Here is a 19,557-nt window from a genome sequence, read left to right on the forward strand (position 1 = left end):
GGTACACAAACCACTTTACTTATGCGCTATAACAACAGATGAACCGGACGTCAGTGGACGCGTAGGTACAATGTTCTCCTGGCTGTCGGTCATAGATATGTTTCTATCGTCAAGGCGATAAGAAGGGTTTTTGCCGTCATTTACTCGCCCGAATGTGATCAGAGAGCCTAGTACAGGCTGGGAAGGGCCATCTCCGAAACCGGGAATCTATATCAACAGTGGCCGAAGCGCCGTCAACGAAGCCGCGAGGATGCTGAGGGCAATCTCCAGAATGGAGTAGATTGTCCCTTCTAGGGTAGTTTCAGCTGCATCTTGGGTAGCGAGACCTCCCGAGGCTGATGTGAGCTTACTAAGACCAACGAGGTACTTGATGCGGACGATGATAGCAATGGAGCTGACGGCGCCCAGGCCTAGTAAAACCATGATCATGATTTTGAGCTTGAGGCGAAGCTGGGTCTTATAGAGCATGTAGACGGGAAGAAGCTACACATGGGGGTTAGCGATGGGTCGTAGTGAGTGAGCAAGAGACATCCGTACCGCATAGAACCAGCTGATAGTGACATCCATACCGGATAGCGCAAGAACGGTCGTTCCAAGAACAGACGTTGAGAGACATTTGCCCTCACCAACGCCCCAGGCCACGGATAGCGGTCGGCATTGGAGACCAAATATCAGGGCTACAACTAAGCGCCAGAGAGTGACGATTACCATAGTGATAATGAGAATTATTCGGACTGCCCTCATGTTGGCGCCTTTCGCGAGGCGGAAGAGGACAAGGCCGACGCCGAGTTTCGAGAGGCCGGTCGTGAGGATGTAAGCGATCTGAGAGGCTGTAAAGAACTAAATTTACGTCGGTAAACCAGTGGTATAAACATTAACGGTGAAGAGATACCATTGCTGCTTTGATCGGGTCAAAATTGACTTCCATCGCCGTGGCTCCAATGCCGTATCGTATCGCCTGAAGTTCCATAGCACAGAAGATAATAAAGCCAACCTGATAGTGATCAGTATTTGGTGCGGATGAGGAGGTAAAAACAGGACAGTATTTACCAATGAAAGGAGCATAACAACGTCGTCGTAGCCAATGGCTTTCTTGACACTCCGAACCCATAACCTCAAGCCAACGGCAACGCCGTCAACCACCAAACAAGCGATTACCAGTAGATAGTAACTATCTCTGACGCCTATTTCATCTACAAAAGAATTGGTGACGAGAAAAAGAAGAAAATGGGAAAATGGGAAATGCACGAGTGAAGTACCTTTCAATCGTGCGGCGCGGATGGAATCCACCTGATGAGCTCGATCATCTTCTGTCTATGGAGATTTATGCAAGAGATGCATGCAGTTAAGAAGCCTGATGGTATCAGAAAAGTTGACTGCTGGAAGCATAAGAGTCGAAATTAGTAGGTCAGTTTATGCTCTTTAGACTACAGTTCTCAAACCACTTATTTTTGTACCCTAAGACTTATGAGGCCAACTTTTCTGCTAACTCACCAGATAGAGCAGGTAGTTAGAAATTGAGGCGATCAACCGATCCAGGCTGACGCTTCTCTACCATCTTGAAGAAATGACAATATGTTGGTTGTGAAGAGTGTTGTTGACTTTGTCCCTTGTTTGCAGGGGTCATCCTAATTTTTGCGGGGGTTAGCTGAGAATGACAAGTGCAAACCAACAAAACATGGGCTGCAAACTACCGACGGCTACTACATGCGCATTACAACCTTGCAATAACCTTCCGGGTCAGTTTCCGTCAGTTATGGATACTGCTATTTGTGGCAGGTGGATGTTCCATCAACGTCTCAACGTACGACATTAATTTCCTTGAGGGATTTAGGAACCAACAAGACTTCGACCAACACTCACGTATCCTGGTGGATTTTGGTGACAAGCTTCGACATTACGAACGATCTACTGGCACCTGGTATGGAGCCCACAACACTCGCTTCAATGCAACATACCGGCATCTCAAGCGAAACTGGACACGTATATAAGAACAGATGCAAGTGAGTTCTGTTAGCCGCCACTGCAGCACAATTTGACATCTCTGACATTTCAATATTCCTCAAAATGACTACCGCGGACATACATCCTCTACCTACCACTCCCAACCAAGTAACAGCGTCTTGGCTCAGCAAAGTCCTTGGACATGACATCAAATCTGCCGAACTCACTCAAAGTGTCCTGAACGCCACAGCCAGCAAACTATTTATCACAATCGAGTACCTAGACGACAATGATGAGTTGGATCGACCAAAGCATGTTTGTCTCAAAGGAGGTTTCAACCCTGCGATGATGGCGGCAGAGGGATACCGAGACATGCTTATAGCAGCATACACGAACGAAGCCCGTTTCTTCAGCCTTGTCGCGCCGAATTTGAGTCACATCTCGCTTCCCAAGATATGGTGGGCAGGCGTTGAAGAAGGGCAGGGCATTCTTGTCATGGAGGATTTGAACCAGTCTGGATTCACATTCGGAAACCCACATGATGTTTGGCCTGTCAAGAGACTTAAAGCTGGCGCCGAACAGCTCGCAGCGCTACATGCCAGCACATGGGGTTACTCCTCTGAGAAGTATCCCTGGATCACGCCTTCGTACGAAGGCATGATTATGGCTCTCGCCGGGATGTGGGACGATCAAATCTATGGGGCTGATCGACCTCCGTGCCCCGATATCATCAAACAGTCCCGCGAGCGTACCGTGTCTGCGATAAAGAAGCACTTCGCGACCAAGAACCCAAAGTTCATCTCGCTGATCCACGGAGATCCGCATACTGGCAACACATATTCCGACAAGGCCGGCAACCCACGCTTTCTTGACTGGCAAACCTTTCACATCGGGTCCCCGTTTCACGATCTGACTTATTTCATCGTCGGTGCTTTGACAGTGGAGGATCGAAGGACGCATGAGATGGCAATCGTTGAACATTATCTTGACGCTCTAGCCCGATTTGGTGGTCCGTCACTCTCGATCAAGGATGAGGAGGTCATGAAAGAGTATTCGAAGTCAATGATGTCGGGAATGGGCTGGATCTTGACTCCCTATGCTCTACAGCCTAAGGAGCGTGTCTTTGCCATGTGCGAGCGCTATGGTGCTGCAATTGTCGATCACAAGGCGATAGAGATTGTTGAATCGTTGCCGGATCACGACTAGTTGTATTTATGATATCTATAATATCGCTAGGAAGGACATTATGAAAGCAATGATATCTATTACGAATGTAGAATTATGCCTGGCTCTATCATGTATTAAGCCACTCAAAAGTATTCAACAATTCAAACTTGAAATTCAAACGTCCAGATAAACCCAAACTGAAGTGTTCCAAAGATCCAAGTTCGTTTACCGCATCGTTAAGATGATAGTCCAATACTCGCTGTATAACAGTCTTGCAACTCGCACAGAGATCGCCATTCGGTGCCGAAGGATGTACCCAGTCCAAAAAGCCCACTAACAAACTCAACTTCTGTACAATACTCGATCGGCTTAAGCGGGTGTCTTTCGGATGTCGACCTTGGAAGGTTGGCTGAAGAAGTTCTTGACATAGAATGCCGCCACCCGGAACGGCGAACGCCATCAGCTGGAGAAGTCAGCATTGTCTTGTGAGTCATAGAAAGTTCACTCACCATCCACTCAAAGTCCCGCCGAATATCCCGAAACTTGTCCTTGTGTGTCCAGAAGAGTAGCGTAAGCGAAATCATCTCAAACGAAACAAGGAGCACATCGCCCTCATCAAGGGCACCATACTGCAGAAACAACCTCTCGAGAAGAAACATATTCTGCAGATGCGTCAGACGGGAAAATATCCGCATGGGTATAGCGTTCGCTCCAACTGGAGGATCAGAAAGGTCTTTCTCGTGGGATGCAGGCTCGGCTTGTGGCAGGGGTAGATCGTGAGGGTCGTCAGGGTCGTAGATTAGATGTTTCGGAAACTGGGCGATGACGTTGAGTGCCCGGTATTTTAGATTCCTGGTAAGTCAGTCAGCGACCTACTTTCAATAACGAAAGATTTTGGTACCTTATTGTCTCCAAAGTTGTGTTTGGGGCAGGAGCCAGAGCGATGTCGAGAATCTCGCTGAGTATCACGGATACTTGATACGCAGCTCGACAGAATCCCGATGGGTAAACGCCCCCATGTGTATTCCAACCACCTGGTGTCAACTCGGCTGCTGCTCGCTCGAGTGCCGCGCCACCAGCTAGAAGATCCTCGTCACTGAAGTCAAGCGGCATCTGAGTCGTGCAGTAGCGAGGATCCAGAAGTGGAGGCCTGCCTGTGAAAGCGACGATAGCTTTATCGAGATTGTAAATCCGACCGAAAATACGCCTCTTGTGCTCTGAAGACAGTGTTGGCGTGTATGGTATTATGTTCTTTTGTGCGTGAACGCCTAGGTATGTCATCATCGTCACAGCCTCTCCGTGGGAGTTCCAGACAGCCAAACCTTTGTGACTCATCAGCAAATATCACTAAGCAGGAAGGGTATGTCTTACTTGCGTCACCGATGATCATGGACTCCATTATCGTCCTTTGTTGTAATAGATCAAGAATCATAACATTTGCCAGCGTGAAATAGCGCGCAAGTGTAATACCTTGCCTCAAGAATGCTAGGGCTGCCTTGTTCGATGTTCCGCTCTCCAGAATATGAAGTTTATAACGTTCCATAGACTCGAAAGAATTAGGTATGCGTCGCAACACACTCCAAAGCATGGCAATGGACTCCCATCGTAAGTTTTGGCCGCAAAGCTGATCAACCCATTCCTGACTGTTCTCGGTATCTCCAAACGGTCGAATGGTGTTGTTACACACACGCTCAGCTACAATCTCAAGGTTGATCTTCTCGGGGTCCAGGTGTGATCCAAAAGTCGATTCGAGTGATCGGATAATCGCAGGGACTGTAAGATTCGACCAGAGCCTGTTCTCATATTTCGTTTTATGTGCAACCAGACGATCGTAGCATGGACCGAAAATACATCCAAGAACAGCAAGGCTGGCCTGTTGTATGTTGGTAGGAAGATCTTTGAACTTGATCGAGCAATTCGACTGTGAGATGCATGTGTCTTCGGGGTTAATGCTGAATGCGTCGAGTTTCGAGAGGTAGTTCTTCGTTTCTTCGAAGATCTCGTTATGGCCTGTGACGCCAAAGAAAGAAGGCTTCACTGGAGGACTATCGATTGACATTGAATCGTCTCTTTTGTTGGGTGTCCCGATGTAGTCACCGATAAAGTCGCCTGTGTAGCCGGAAGCCATCATGAATTCATGGACGAGGAATCCCTCACCCGTATCGTAATATAACAGATGCCATATCCATACAAGGTTATCTGGTCATTGATATAGATTAGCCAATATGACTGACCTTGTAGTTTGTTGACGCATACTCAGTCAATGTCAATCTTGAAGTGAATCAGATCTGACACACATGACGTGAGCGGGATCGGACATGCTTTGTCATTATTTATGCATCTACCAGGTGTATCGTCCTAGCCCGACACACGTCGTCGTCACAGCCAACCTGACCAATTACAACCACTAAAAGATACAAAGCAAAACATTCCTGACCACTTCATCGGATTTTCTTCGACCAGATAACTTCTAACTTACATTTTCACATTTTGAATTCTTATTCATTTATTCTCAGGCTGATTAATCTAAATTTATTTACTTTGACTACTTAAGCTTTGGTTTTCTCGATTTCTTCAAGGTTCCTAACAGACCGCATTGACGTCTCCCTTTTCTAACCTCGATCAACCACTTGTCAAGACATAGTCAGCCAATCCCCTTCCTAACCGCAACAAGTAGCGAATCGGCGAAATAATCTCGGCACTCGGCCCCTCAAAAAGCGAAATCTTCCAGGATCTGAAATGGATACCGAACGCCTACATGAGCGGCAGTCTTTTGGACAGTTGCTTGCCAGACCTGCACATCCCATAACATCACTCAACCCACATCAATCAGCCCTTGCATTTGGCGATGATTCACTACAACGATCATGTCATCATTCTCGTGAGCGAACACGCCCACTCAGCTTCAACAATCTTCCACCCGAAGTCCGCCTGTTAATCTGGGAGGCAACTTGGCCTGGACCTCGTCTTATCGGGATTGAGGACTTCAAATTTATAACTCTTCTCGCGACGAGTCCATGGGTTACTTCAACAGAATTCAGGTCCTCGGGAGCATGACGAGATGGCTGGTCTCAGAAGAACATGGATAACTGCTCAAGCAAGATCGATACCCAGTTGCTTTGTCTGTATGTACTGATTCTCGGATTCATACGCTCAAGCAATTCACTCTGGTCCGCCATCACGAGCGCATCGAATGGTCATTCTATTTAAATCCAACACTTGACATCTTCCATGTTACATCATGTGTGTGGTATTTCAGTGACGATGAACTTTGGACATTTTCACATGCCTACGGACCACAACTAGCTTCAATAAAGAAGCTAATCATGAGCTCAAAGTGCTGGCTTGATATACATAAGCTGAGGGTCTTGCGTAATCTGAGCGGCATCGAAGTCCTCCAGCTACTTCTTGATGATTATACCTCGTCAACGACGAACGATAAACTGATTGAACAGATCGACGTTGAGTTCGGGAAAGATAATCGTTATTGTTCCCGTTTTGAAACCATTGATCATACTGGCAGAGTCTGTGGTGGATGCCAGGTGGAGTAACGCAACTTATGCAATGTATTAATTCCTGTTTAATACCCGAATGTTGCGGAGAGATAGTCAATTCTTATGGATAGCGAAGGCTTGAGCTATTGATCTTTATTATTGATGTAATTTTTTGGAACAGCCTGACGATTTTCGATGTTAAACTTAGTCGTCCCAGTGAATTAGAAAGAGTAAGAGACGAAATTCACGCGTTCCACAACACACTGGAGGCTAACCTAATAAAGACAGCAAATATTACGACAACAACAAAAATGCAAAAACATACAACAGCGGGGATTCGCTGGTCGTCACCGACCCAACTACTAATCCGCCCCTTACCAGCTTATCTATGGGAGAGCGGACGGGATCCCGAGTTCTCTGATAGGTATGGTCGTATGTGTTAGATATGCCTGCAGTCGAGACATATATACAAATCATTAGACACATAGCTTACCATGTTGATTCTATAAGGCAGCATGGGCATGAAAATTATCATGTCAAATGGCTGTGGCTACGGAGACACGGATACACCGAAGGAGCGTGATTCTAGCCATAGTGATCAGAATTCTAACGACGGCACAAGTTTCTAATTTTTCCACTATATATCGTAATTTATAGCTCTTTATTTCTGGTATGTTGATTCAGTTTCAAATAATCATACTTTCAAGTAAAGAAATATCTAGTCCTGCACCTTGATGATGACCTTACCGACATGGCTTCCTGAGTACAGGTAGTCAAACGCAGCCGCTGACTCGTCGAATGAGAAGACTCGGTCAACAAGCGGAGTGAGGGACACATTCTTATCGGACAGAAATCGATTCAGGCTCTCGTAGTCACTCTTTGAGCCCACAGCAATGCCCCTAGTAGACTCGTTGTTAGTAAAAAAGACCTTTGACGGGCACAAACCTTGTGGGCATGATCACTTACTTGATTCTTGCGCTCTTTTGCATTAATCCCATGATGGCACTTGGATCCCAGTCGCCATTTGTACCAGCCAGGAATCCGACGAGGGAGACGAGACCACCTCGTCGTCGTAAGAAGCTGATGTCCTCTGGAATGGACCCTGGCCCAGTATTATTAACAACAAAGTCCACACCCTTGCCCTCAGTGAGGCGCTGGACTTCTGAGGCTTGGTCAGAGATGGTTTTGTAATTCATGGTACGGACATCAGCGCCCAGCTTTCGAATATCTTCAAGCTTCTTTTCCGACGAAGATGTAATGATGGGTCGAATGCCCGCAGCAAGGCAAATAAGCAGAGCAAACAAGCTGACGCCTCCAGTACCTAGTTATATAGTTAGTGAATACTGTCCACCATCATTGATCGGCCTGTAAATACAGCGCACGAACCTTGCAGAAGGGCACTTCTTGGTTTTTCTGTTTTGAGGCCATCCAAAGAGGTCCAAGCCGTTACGCCAGCGCACGTAACAGTAGCTGCCTGTATTTCGATAGTCTATGAGTAAAGTCGCCCGAGATATGTGGTTTGGGAAGATATGACGAACCTCTTCCCATGATAGGTGCTTGGGTATTTTCACAATGTACTTATCCTCGAAAATGGCGTACTCACGGAGGACACCATCAATATCGCCGCCCAGTGCTTGAGGCGGCGCGTCATCGTTATCAGTTAGACAACCGAGATCAAAAATGACAGAGACGTGGTCACTGATGGCGAAATCTTTCACCGCACTACCGATTGCGGCTACCTCGGCAGCTGCATCAGAACACGGAACACCACGATCAATCACCTCAACCGGGTAGCGCCCATTAATCATGGCAACATCACGGAAGTTGAGGGAAACGGCATGGATCTTGAGGAGGACATCGTGAGGTCCGAGCTCTTGTGGCAGCTTTTCCGTGGATGGGCTGATAGTCCTGGGAATATCGCCAGTGGTGCGTCTGAACGCTTTGTAAGTCTCAGGAATAGGCATTTCAAGGAAGAATGGATGGTGGATGAGGCAGGCTTATAGAATATCGGGAGTGAGGTTTGGACAGGGAGTGATTGCTTTATATAATGACCGCAGATATAAAAAGTAGAGAGTCCCGAGAGCCAAGCCCAAACCAAAGACCCCGCCCATCGCTGATCGATTACCAAGCCACTGAGATCATCAACGTTACATGATGATGAGATTATTAAACAACCAAAAAAGAAAATGCAAGGGCTTTTTGGTCGTCGGAAGCCGGAACATACGAACCGACGAATGCTAATATGACGACAAATTAAATCAAAAATTTACAATTATTCCCGTAATAGACATAAGCTAAGGAGATCTTAGATATTAGCTCCTGATATAGCTATATGAGGATACAGAAAACAAAAGAAAACGGAAGTAAAGATAGAGGCTAGAGGTCAGAAATAGGTTGGGGGATGAGCAGTATATCGTAAATTACTAGCCCCATCTCTCATATGGATCCGTCTAACTATTTTAACTCAAGCCCCAGTATTTCGGCAACCCCGGCCAGAGGAAACTTACTAATAACAACAAGATCGATATAAGTAATACTTGTTTTTGATCGGATGGTCTATAGCTTATGAACCTCCAAAAACGAGGTTGATTCTCTGAAGCAAACTGTTTAGAAGACGGGCATTTCTTAGTCGTGAAGTCGACTCGATCAAAGTCCTCCGATATTTCGCCTTCCACGATTAGAATACCATGCTGTCAATTTTAGGCCGGAACCGACAACCAATAGTGTTGGGTCTAGACTCAGCCGCAAATGCACGACCAATAAGGCAGACTGGCTGCATGTGGCTTCAGCACATTTCACCTCTGGGCTGACTTCCAATTTCCCCACTCAATCTTCATGATGGATCCTCTTTCAATTGCGACTGGATGCGCCAGTCTCATAACTACCATCGGAAGCTTAACCCTATCTATTACTTCATTTGTCCGAAGCTGTAGAGAAGCTCGCAGCGATTTGGACCGCGTATCGCGCGAGCTGCATTCCCTCCAAACAGTTCTGGAGCTCATTCAAGAAGACGCGAAAGACGACACAAAGTCATTTCCCGAGACAATTCAGCGTCACGTTTCTGGTATCGTGACAAATTGCAACTTAGTTGTTATCGAAGTCCAGACATGTATAACGAAATATGGGGATGGAAAAGTCAGAAACAAGGCCGCATGGGTGCTTAATGGTCAGGGTGACATGGAAAAACTAAGATCCAGTCTGGAAGCTCATAAATCGGCACTGGAACTGGCACTGGACATGCTCACTTTGTCTGTCACAAAGGACATCAAGACTGATACTACGGAAATCCTCAATGATACAGCTGCTATCAAAGACGATACATCACTGATTCTTGAAGAGATCGCACGGCTTCAAGCCCGGTTACCTGCAACAGCCGCCGCACCGAATGACTATATCTTGCAGAAGTTTCTGGAAGATATGGCAACTTATACAGAATCAACACTTGATGTTGATGGGGGATTTAGTGACCGTGCAAGCTCGAAGGCCCTTTCGTTCATCGATGAGGACGAGGAGATTCCGCATGTATCAAAGCAGTTTGATCTTCCTATCCGGAACTCGAAAAGAGAGCAAAACGCCGAGGCCATTCAAGGTCCTCAGTCGAAATCTACGGCGCATGATACCGCCGTCTGCGAAAAAAAATGACGAGTCGGATACTCTTAAAGAGCCGCCCTTTGCCAGAATGGTCAAACGCAAGTCTTTGATCGGCGGCACTTATGTTGAGACTGCGCAAGCATCAGCCAAGGAAATATGGTCTAGACCGAATTGGACCCAGCAGCAACCTTCCTTCGCTTCTGAAACATTACAACTCGAGGTCAAACCAACTTCTGACGTTACGAAAACACAAATAATACCTCTGCGTCCTGGGACACCCAAGTCCATGGATTACGTCGATGCATCTGAAAGATATGAAAGATCAACTTCTCTACCTGGTTCAGGACAGAAACCTAAAGAGGTCGTCACAAACTCAAGGCCAAGCAGCGACACATCTTCAGCCGGGTCAGACCGACTTGTTGACAAGCCTGATGAACAGCAACCAAGCCCAGAACTACAAGACCTCTCACCAGAGTTGGTGTATAGAATCGCTTATAATATCAGCACATTTTTCAACAACTTTGTCCTCCATCTGCCTGTTCCAGAAAGTATCCTGAAAGGTCTTTCTCGTACCGATGATACGGAATTCACTCACTCAAGATTTACCTTTGTGACATGCCAGCCGCGAAATATGGTCGGTGAAAGGTATTGCCTTAGGCCAACATTCTGGACGACGAAACCAAAGACGAAATTTGTTCTGCTGCTGGTAGTGCATCCTGCTGATCAAGACCGTGTAACAAAATGGACTCTGATACATGATGCAATCGCCTATGCCGAAAGAAAGCTTGGACCAGATACTTGGAAACAAGTTCGTGTGAACATTCACTTTGCACGTTATAATTGCAGACGTTGGTCGGCCTTCCTCGAAAGAATCGGACTCATTCAGGGTTTCAGGATTTCGGCTAAAGCAGTGAATAATCAACAAGTGCTGAGCGAAGCGCTCACACAAGATACCAAGGAAGTAGCGGAGAAAAAGGTGGAAGGCACCATGCACGAGGTATGTCAATTTGCACCCATTTTTGACTACATATAACATATAATAATACAGAACTGACACAAATACAGTACACGGTGCAGCTCCGTGGGATTTCTGACGGATTGTTTTACTCAGAAATTGAAATCGCCCAAGCAGATATTCCCATTCAGGTAGTAGTAACACGTTACGCAGCAGGATATGTCACGGGCGACTATGGCGACTTTGGTGATTGGTCGAGGTCGATCCTAAGCATGCTGGATGGCAAACATATCATACATATGGACTCTTTCGACTCTATGAAGAAAGAAGATTATAAGTTCCTGTATAGGGCTTGGACCACAACAAAGCCTCTGGGCACGATCAATAATCAGTTCGAACTCATCAAATCCAGTGATCTGATTAAACAAACGAGAACATTGAAGGAAAGGATTTTAAGTTAGATACTGCCACTCATCTAAAGAAATAGAAATCTAAGATATTGATAGACACAAGCAGATCATATTACAAAATACCCAACGAACGGCGTCTCAAGTCACAAGGCGAACTGACAATGAATCTTGCTGATACCACTTTCCTTGCGAACTTCGTAACTATAATACTGTAATACGTCAATAACCATAGCAAAGTAACCCAAGCTAAGCCAACAAATGCTAACAGTTATTTCTGATACCAGATATCTTACCGGCTATCTTAGTTCCCAGAACCTCACTCGCCAGAATTTTCTTCCAACTATAACATTCCTTGTTGTCAACGGCCTCTCACTGAAGAGCCAGAATCTAATAGTCTCTCTTTTAGGGTTATCGGGCGTCATTTCAGCGACTCACTATGGCGCAATAGAGGCAGACACATTTTGTATTACCTACGAATACACCTACCTCGACCCAATATCAATAAGACCTACTTCTACAAGCAACATTTCAATCCGAATCAGAGCGCTTCCAATACGAAACTCATCATACGGATTACAAGTGTAGTGTTGACATTACAATAGGCACAGAAATTTCGACAACAGAGACCCAATCCAGTTCTGTAACACTATCTTTTAACTCAACAACTGTCATTTCTTCGATAAGCCTAGCTACTACCACTACTACCGATGCTATCGCAACATCAAGCCTATCGCCAAGCGGACGAGCTGTTATCCTCCAGATTCTGATCCCTGATAATGATAACGAAAGCGGCATTGATTAGAGAGCGATAAGAGCTGGTTTCGTAGGCATCAATAACCCTCAAATCTGTACATTTGCTACAGTCTTTGTTCTCGGCGAAGGCCAGCTCACCAATGACGGCGTGCCCGTCCATTATGCGGGTGAGAATTATAAAGAACTACTTGGACAGGAACTTCCTCCTCCTGGCGCTGTTACAAGAACATTTGAGGATGATGGCCAACTTGTGTTTAGAAATTCAGTATTGCCGAATGGTGGTAAAGCGGGTTTCTGTCAAGCCGCTGATGGTACAGTTTTCATAACCTTTTCCGGCGAGCCTGCTAGATGTGTTCCGGTCAACCTGATCGTCTATAACGGTAAGGATACTATCTGAGTATCAAATCATTGATACTAGTACTGCTTAGTTTCACAATGTCAAAATGGCCAAATTGTTGATGAAGAGTCTAGTACGTCGGCCTCCGAGACAACCATATCCCAAGAGCTCAGTTCTCGAAGCACCACCATCAAAAACATCACGACATAGAGCTCCATAGTCGTCACTAAGTCGATCAGTTCTGAAGACACTGCCACCACAGTCACGCCATCCACATCACTTAGCTCGGCCGTTACTACTGCAAACCTTCCAGGAACCCTTTCCACGTAGTCATCTGTTCTATCTGATACTTCAAGTACTGAGGTATCCTCATCTACTGAATCATCTGTTACAACAGAGTTAGAAAGTACAACCTCCACTGGAGATACTTCAACTAGTTCAACCAACACATCCAGTGGGGAAGAGACAACTTCAACACTGGAAACCACAGAGGTTACAACCAACGTTGAAACGTCTACTACAGAAGTCACCAGCAGTTCCGATATCGCAACAAGCTCTAGGGCTCTTATCACCACTGAGGCTAGAACTACAAGCACAGATACCACGATTTTGAGCACCACCTCAGGCATTAACACTTGAGACATTACTATATTGGATACTGCAACTACTGCAGACACCACGCCCGTATAAACTACTACCGTTATCGACACCACAACTGCCGACATCACGACTACAGAGATCACCGCTGTAGACACCACGACAGATCTCCCAACGGCCACCACTACCACACCTACAGGTTGTGCTGCGCTTGATGATCCATACCAGGCCACTAATGGTGTCACTTTTGACGTTTCTTGCGATATTGCCGTTACAAACGGCGCCGTGATTAATCTTATTACGACGACCAACTTTACCGATTGCATACAGGGCTGTTCTCAAAATGCCCAATGTGTCGTTGTGATGTTCTTTGAATTTAACGGACAATGCTTTTTATACTCACCTATCGAAGGCACTGAACCGAGTGATGAAATCAACGTTGCAAGAAGGCAATGACATTGCGCCTTCAGATACAAGCACCGCGGCCGCACCCACATAAGTCACCTCAAGCACTGCGAATGCAGGCGATCACTCAGTCTGGCTGAGTTTTTACAACCCAGTGATCGCCGATGGCGACACTGGGGTTTACTGTCTCCCAATGGATGGTTTTCATGTAACTCCCTTTTGTACCTATCTTTAAATGTTGAAGTCACTATCTTAGGTGGTTGGTTACCTCGTGGCGATTCTTTTCACTAACGACGCATACAGTATTATTTAAACAGTTAGGTTATATTGAGATATAATTAAATATTATCAGCTCTATTACGCCCACGACGGTGTATACGAGCATTCTAAGTATGACAACCGGGACAATCCCAGCAAGACGGCTCATCCCAAACATGGTTAATATTCGGTCTAGTGACAATTGCCTCTGGAGTAAGAGCATTATCAGCAGTGTAACATTGACCGTTTATGTAACTAGATCCAATGCACCGACTGTTCGCCCGGCAAATAGCAGCGCACTTCGCAGCCGAGCTTTGATCAGGGTACCACTCAGAACTCATACCGTGATATCCGGTTGACAACCATCCTGAAGTGTTGCAAACGCCGGTCGCAGTGGTCGAACGTGTGCATACGTCGCCTTGCTTGTAGTTGCACGTGGGACTCTTGGGAAGAGGACTGTTATTGGGGACGCAAGCTGGGCACGTCCAGCAGGATTTATGACTCCAACCGGCGCTTTTGGGGTCGAAGCTGGGATCATCATAGCTTGGATCGGGCTCCTGAAGATCAGAGGCTGTTATCTTTGTTGATGTAAAGATACAGTGGTTTTCGGAGCCCCAGAATGCGGAGGTTTCACAATCTTCAAGGGTGTCGCAGATGGCTGCGCATTGTTCCGGGCTTTCCTGCATGGGATATTTGGAACGAGGCTCTGTCCAGCTTGGACCCGAGAAGATACCGCCTGTGATGCAGACGTAAGGAGTATTTGCGACACCGGATGAGCTGATCTCGCACACTTCGCCGTGGTTGTTATGGCAAGCACCGGTTGGTTGGGTGGCTTTAGTAGTGGTGATCAAACTCGTGCGAGTCTCTGATGTAGATGATTGAAGTGTAGGGGCCTGAGTTTTGGAACTCTCACCCAGCCCGCAACCTGAACAAGCAAAACACTTCAACTCGTTCCAATAAGCGGACTCACTGTCATCTGCTTCTTCCACTTCGGTAATCTCGCTGTTGGAGAAGAAACACCTTTGAGAAGCAAATTGGTATCCAACATAAATGCAGCCAGGCAAAGTCCTGCAAACCTCGGCACATTCAGCCACGTTGTCGAAGCGGTGATTGCTCCAGCTGGGCTCTTCGTCACCAGGTAGGGTGTAAACACCATCGCTAGCATGACCGTAGAGACCACCACAGTTCCAGTCCTCATGTTCAGACAGGTCTTGGATCCTTTCACATGTGGGCTTGCAGACAGATTGCGTGGGCTTAGTGGTTGTGGTGGTGTGAGAAACCACTGAAACTTGAGTAGTGGAAGGGATCTCGGGTGCAGACGTGCCAGACTCGCAGCCACTGGCACGACAAGTAAAGCATCCATCGATGTTGTACCAATCAGCCATCTGACTGTCACGCCCATCGCGTATATCATCTCGAGTAACAATGGTGTTGGAGAAGAAACATCTACCAGATAGTTTCTGGAAACCAACTGACTTACAACCTGGCATATCTTTCTTGCAGAAATCAGCACACTCTGTGATGGACTTAGAGCGGTGCTGGGTCGCAGAGTTGTCGTCACCGGGGAACCCATAGATGGCATCGGTTTTGACGAAGACGCCGACGAGGTCGCACATGTCATTGTTCTGGAAGTCATTGACAAGATCGCACTCTACTGTGCACTTGGACGTTGTAGTGGCTTCAGAAGTCGTTGTCGTTTTATCAGCTTGAGAGGTGGGCTGCGTGAGGACACTAGTATCAGATGCTGTGGTATGAGATGCAGTGGTCGTGATATCAGGTGCAGATGTAGCATCCACAGAACTTGTGCTTTGACTGGTCGGTTGGTACGATGTAGTAGTAAGCTCTGGTTCGGTATACGAATCAAACTCAAGATGGTAGTTACCAATAGTCTCAGGAGTAACTTTATCCGAGATGAAGATTGAGTCAACCAAGATGGACGAATAACCAGGACCAGAACATTCCAAAGAGATATCAAAGGTAGGGTCCTGGCCGATAGTCTCGACCTGCTGAAGCACTCTAGCCCAATTGACTGTTGTACCTCCAGCACTAGTAGCAGATAAAGAAAAGAACTTTCTGTTACCAAATGTCGCACTCACAACACAGTCCTGAGAACCGCCGGTTGAGGTGACAAGGTATAGAAACTGAATGGTGTACTTCCTGCGTGGTGCTGCCTTGATAACCTGGTAGATACTTGCGAGTCTACCAAAAAAGCTTCTCTTGCCATCCGGGCTTTCACCAGCAGTCAATGAAGCGCAACCATCGTCAGGACTATTGTCTCCTTTATTGCATCCTCCCGAATGAAATTCGGCGTTTCCGGTTGCACCAAAGTCTTTGAGACCGCTTGGGCTGTCAGGATCACGGCTAGCAAAAGAACCTCCTGCGAGAGAGTTAGTGATGATGATGACTTCTTCTTCAGTTGTTGTCGATGATTGGGGGACAGTAGGAGTCAAACTTGGGACGTCGCTGGTTGGAGCCGAAGTAGTGACAGTGTCGCTGTTGACGATGGTGTCACTTTTAGAAACATCGGTGGAATCATTGGTCTCCGTAGTCGCGATAGATGATGCGACTGAAAGGGTATCGATTGTTGTTTCGCTGTTCGGAACATCCGTCGAGCTTTCGGAAATATCGGCGGTCGAAACAGACGTTGTAAGAGAGTCACTGCTCAATGTGGTTGGACGACTGGGCTTGCAGGGGCCAGCAACAGCAAGATTAGCAAGGGCCAAGGCCAAGAAGCTGATCTTGGACTGCATCGTGGAAGAGGCCGTCAGTCACGAGAGAAGGTAGAATGGTTTGACAAATAGCAAAATAAAAAAAGGGAATGGATAATTGTAGATATTTTATTTACATCTAGAGACCCCTGAATTTGTTAGATTCTCGCTCGATTCAGCTTTCACAAACCATTTATAACTTGATGGTACTATTGATAACTATCGACAGCCTCTTTTGGCTGCAACCCTGTAAGAACAGGTCTGGACCCAGGCCGCTAGTCTTGGTTAAGAGTAAATGATCCCTACGCCAATCAAGTCTATTAGCTCAGCCCACTTAGTAGAAAATAGAAACTGCACGGGACTTCAGTTTTCTGAGACATGGTCGTTGTACGCTTTGTTAAAGCAATACCCTAGAGCTAGGTGTTGATCCAAGTTTCAATTCCTAAAAGACCACGCCATTCAGCAGTAAGTTTCTAATACTAATATGATGGTATTATTTTACTATATTGACTTCGGTAAGTCTGGCATTATTATTGACTTTCTATACGGCGAAGAACAACTGATAACAGTGTTGAGAAATGAGGCTTCATGGACCATTTACTGCGGGCTCTAAACAGCCGATAACACTGATGTTGTATCTTTTGATGATGAGCATATAACATCTTCAGACACATTTGCAACCCTCCGACTTCTAAGTCCAATAAAACGGCCATTCACTGAAAAGTACAAACTTACCATCCGACTCTTGATCACTTGCCTTTCCTCACTCCAGAACTATTCTACTGTCTGCAAAGGCAGCAGAGGCTGAAGTAGATACTGAGTCATAGACGAATCAATTTCTGCTTTCTTCATCAACTGCAATATCGACTGCCACTCCTTGGCAGAAATGTCCTTCCCAAGTCGAATACCCAATCCACGAGCCAGCCTAAAAGGTTTTATGATAAACTGATCCTTGATAGACGGATCTTGGCTTGCATTTTCGATGACAGTCTGTAACTCTGGAGATCCGGGGACGATAGTGGGGATAATGCACTCTGCCAAGATCCTTCTTTGGTCCTGGCTTATTATCTTGTGCTTATGGACAAGATCATGAAGCTCTCGGTGGATAATACTGAGGATCCTCTTATCGTGGGCGATAAACACACTACGAATGTCGTTGTCGCTTCGCTTAGCGATCTCTCGTACCATGTCCGGGTCTAAAGTGAAGACCTCAAAGTCATAGAGCTGGAGCCCGATTTGGTGGACCTTCTCTATGAGCTGACCATTGATGCTGATCAGATCTGGAGTGTTGGAGCTTACTGCGGTCTGCTGATCAAACTCGCAATACAGATCGAAACCGGTCCAAGATCTACTACACTGAGGTTTGTGGCAAGATGTTACTGGCTTTGGCAGTAGTGGAGGCATCTGACTGAGGTGGCTCTTGTAAGCTATAGTAACTATTAGGGAGATATTAATACTACTTTGTTTTTCATTTTCCACGGTTACACAGAGAAATCCCATTTCTTACTTAGACAGGCTTTTGGCCGTAGACAATCCTCTGCCTAAAATAGGGATGGTGTCGACCTGATCTGATCTCACGTCGAAGTTGGGTACAAAGATCCCTGACCCGGTCCTCGGTCCATCCTAGGAGCTCGCAAGCTAGAAACAAGAGATATCCCTCGTAGTCTCTCTCCAGAGCTGCTTGCATATAGATTCCGACTTGCTTGAGACGCTCCTCTGTATGCCAGCCCCCAAACGGTGCCTTCATAAAACGTTTGTCAGCCTGGTGATAGCTAAGAGAAGAACGTGACGTTACCTTGAGATCAACCACATGAATGTTCACGAATCCTGCCTCCTCCATCGACTTCCTCTGGACATCCTCTTGAATCATGGAGAAACTCCTTCCAGCTCGTTGACCACCTTCTTCAAAGACTTCACCCCAGCGCTGCATTGCACTTCCATCAGGGATTGAATTGTCGTCAGACTCCATAGTTGAAGAAACTTCGTAGCTCTCGACCCAGCCGCCTGGAACACATGCGGTATAGGCTTCGCTGAAAGTAGCAGTCCAGTCGGTGATGCTTCCCAGCATGAAACGCATGTGAACAAAGTCAAATGAATCAGGGTTGAAGGTCCAAGAGTCATTGGCATCTTCAATTTCACTATCATTTATAAGTGGTTACCGACTTCTGCTGGAAAGCGTATACTTACAGTCGCAGATTCGGGGGCATCCAGGTTGGTTGAATGGGACTAATCTCGGTACCGACTACTTCAACTCCAGGGTGCTCGTCCGCAAAGTCGCTACAGCTTTGTGAGTTTCTTTCATGTCGGTCTTTTTCTTTGACTCACATTGCCCAAATAGCTATGCTCAGGTCAGTACCGGAATTTGAGTTTATGATTGGACGACTTACCAGTTCCTGTTCCAATGTCAAGAACCCTCTGCCAAGAACATTAGTAAGCCACATAAACTTCACATCAGAATCTGAGTAACCGACTGATATATGGGAGTCTAAAGGAGCCAAATGAAGTTTGTCCTCTAGTAGAAGGAGAGTGAAGTGGTGTCTGGCCCTTGTTAGAACATTCGCAGAGGGATGTCAGGTTCATTTACGCAAGATCCAGCGACTCGCTTGCTTGATCATCATTCGAAGCCCTTTGACTTATCAGAAAAGTTCAATTCAAAGATTAAAGACGCATACCAGTACTGGGCAGTGCCTCTATCTGAATGATATGTTCGGCCATGCAGGGTTCGGTAGTCGAAAATGCTTGAGCTCAAGGAGTAAGTCGAATCTGCCAAGTTAGATCCAAGAGCTGAATCCATGTCCGAGTCGTCGTGGTCATCAAAACCCTCGTCGGTCATATCATGATCACTTTCTTGTCCCTCATCTTGATTCTAGAGCTGTAAGTCAGTAAATGTATACCAATTGGACGCGGGGACACCGGACCTGTCGGAGCTGCTGAAGAT

At 46.3% G+C, this 19,557-nt stretch overlaps 9 protein-coding genes across 9 annotated transcripts; 2 read left to right on the top strand and 7 right to left on the bottom strand.

The window, feature by feature from the left end:
* Window positions 1–207: 207 nt before the first annotated feature.
* EDB82DRAFT_537385 (uncharacterized protein) lies at window positions 208–1,320 on the bottom strand (the record flags this gene model as incomplete). The annotated part of the gene is made up of 4 exons (XM_025736269.2): window positions 1,051–1,320; window positions 893–994; window positions 538–840; window positions 208–483 (listed from the first exon to the last, which is right to left on the bottom strand). The coding sequence occupies exons 1-4, from the start codon at window positions 1,063–1,065 to the stop codon at window positions 208–210; spliced, it is 696 nt and encodes a 231-aa protein (XP_025586892.1). The 5' UTR covers window positions 1,066–1,320.
* A 423-nt stretch (window positions 1,321–1,743) lies between these two features.
* Window positions 1,744–3,190, top strand: EDB82DRAFT_501965 (kinase-like domain-containing protein). The gene is made up of 2 exons (XM_025736270.2): window positions 1,744–2,003; window positions 2,060–3,190. Exon 2 carries the CDS (start codon window positions 2,068–2,070, stop codon window positions 3,148–3,150), a length of 1,083 nt encoding a protein of 360 aa, XP_025586893.1. The 5' UTR covers window positions 1,744–2,003; window positions 2,060–2,067; the 3' UTR covers window positions 3,151–3,190.
* On the bottom strand, window positions 3,191–5,389 carry EDB82DRAFT_501969 (uncharacterized protein). Its single transcript, XM_025736271.2, has 4 exons — window positions 4,483–5,389; window positions 4,013–4,433; window positions 3,621–3,963; window positions 3,191–3,574 (listed from the first exon to the last, which is right to left on the bottom strand). Exons 1-4 carry the CDS (start codon window positions 5,240–5,242, stop codon window positions 3,239–3,241), a joined length of 1,860 nt encoding a protein of 619 aa, XP_025586894.2. The 5' UTR covers window positions 5,243–5,389; the 3' UTR covers window positions 3,191–3,238.
* Window positions 5,390–7,192: 1,803 nt separating this feature from the next.
* EDB82DRAFT_501972 (uncharacterized protein) lies at window positions 7,193–8,655 on the bottom strand. Its single transcript, XM_025736272.2, has 4 exons — window positions 8,144–8,655; window positions 7,992–8,079; window positions 7,572–7,926; window positions 7,193–7,504 (listed from the first exon to the last, which is right to left on the bottom strand). The coding sequence occupies exons 1-4, from the start codon at window positions 8,567–8,569 to the stop codon at window positions 7,324–7,326; spliced, it is 1,050 nt and encodes a 349-aa protein (XP_025586895.1). The 5' UTR covers window positions 8,570–8,655; the 3' UTR covers window positions 7,193–7,323.
* A 457-nt stretch (window positions 8,656–9,112) lies between these two features.
* EDB82DRAFT_556770 (uncharacterized protein) lies at window positions 9,113–11,612 on the top strand (the record flags this gene model as incomplete). The annotated part of the gene is made up of 3 exons (XM_065609676.1): window positions 9,113–10,127; window positions 10,195–11,193; window positions 11,262–11,612. The coding sequence occupies exons 1-3, from the start codon at window positions 9,441–9,443 to the stop codon at window positions 11,610–11,612; spliced, it is 2,037 nt and encodes a 678-aa protein (XP_065465055.1). The 5' UTR covers window positions 9,113–9,440.
* Window positions 11,613–12,255: 643 nt separating this feature from the next.
* Window positions 12,256–13,574, bottom strand: EDB82DRAFT_556772 (uncharacterized protein; the record flags this gene model as incomplete). The annotated part of the gene is made up of 1 exon (XM_065609677.1): window positions 12,256–13,574. The coding sequence occupies one exon, from the start codon at window positions 13,572–13,574 to the stop codon at window positions 12,753–12,755; it is 822 nt and encodes a 273-aa protein (XP_065465056.1). The 3' UTR covers window positions 12,256–12,752.
* A 233-nt stretch (window positions 13,575–13,807) lies between these two features.
* On the bottom strand, window positions 13,808–16,686 carry EDB82DRAFT_556776 (uncharacterized protein). Its single transcript, XM_025736275.2, has one exon. It carries the CDS (start codon window positions 16,659–16,661, stop codon window positions 14,040–14,042), a length of 2,622 nt encoding a protein of 873 aa, XP_025586898.1. The 5' UTR covers window positions 16,662–16,686; the 3' UTR covers window positions 13,808–14,039.
* A 405-nt stretch (window positions 16,687–17,091) lies between these two features.
* EDB82DRAFT_501979 (uncharacterized protein) lies at window positions 17,092–17,969 on the bottom strand (the record flags this gene model as incomplete). The annotated part of the gene is made up of 1 exon (XM_065608653.1): window positions 17,092–17,969. A coding segment is annotated over exon 1 (409 nt), but the record flags the coding sequence as incomplete, so codon positions are not given.
* Window positions 17,970–18,055: 86 nt separating this feature from the next.
* EDB82DRAFT_567312 (S-adenosyl-L-methionine-dependent methyltransferase) lies at window positions 18,056–19,452 on the bottom strand (the record flags this gene model as incomplete). Its single annotated transcript, XM_065609840.1, has 7 exons — window positions 18,056–18,360; window positions 18,415–18,757; window positions 18,807–18,896; window positions 19,003–19,034; window positions 19,091–19,163; window positions 19,204–19,245; window positions 19,292–19,452. The coding sequence occupies 7 exons, from the start codon at window positions 19,450–19,452 to the stop codon at window positions 18,127–18,129; spliced, it is 975 nt and encodes a 324-aa protein (XP_065465058.1). The 3' UTR covers window positions 18,056–18,126.
* Between the last annotated feature and the right edge of the window lie 105 nt (window positions 19,453–19,557).

The sequence above is a fragment of the Fusarium venenatum genome (genome assembly GCF_020744135.1).
Source record: "Fusarium venenatum strain MPI-CAGE-CH-0201 chromosome Unknown EDB82scaffold_2, whole genome shotgun sequence".
In the NCBI taxonomy this organism is placed as follows: Eukaryota; Fungi; Ascomycota; class Sordariomycetes; order Hypocreales; family Nectriaceae; genus Fusarium; species Fusarium venenatum.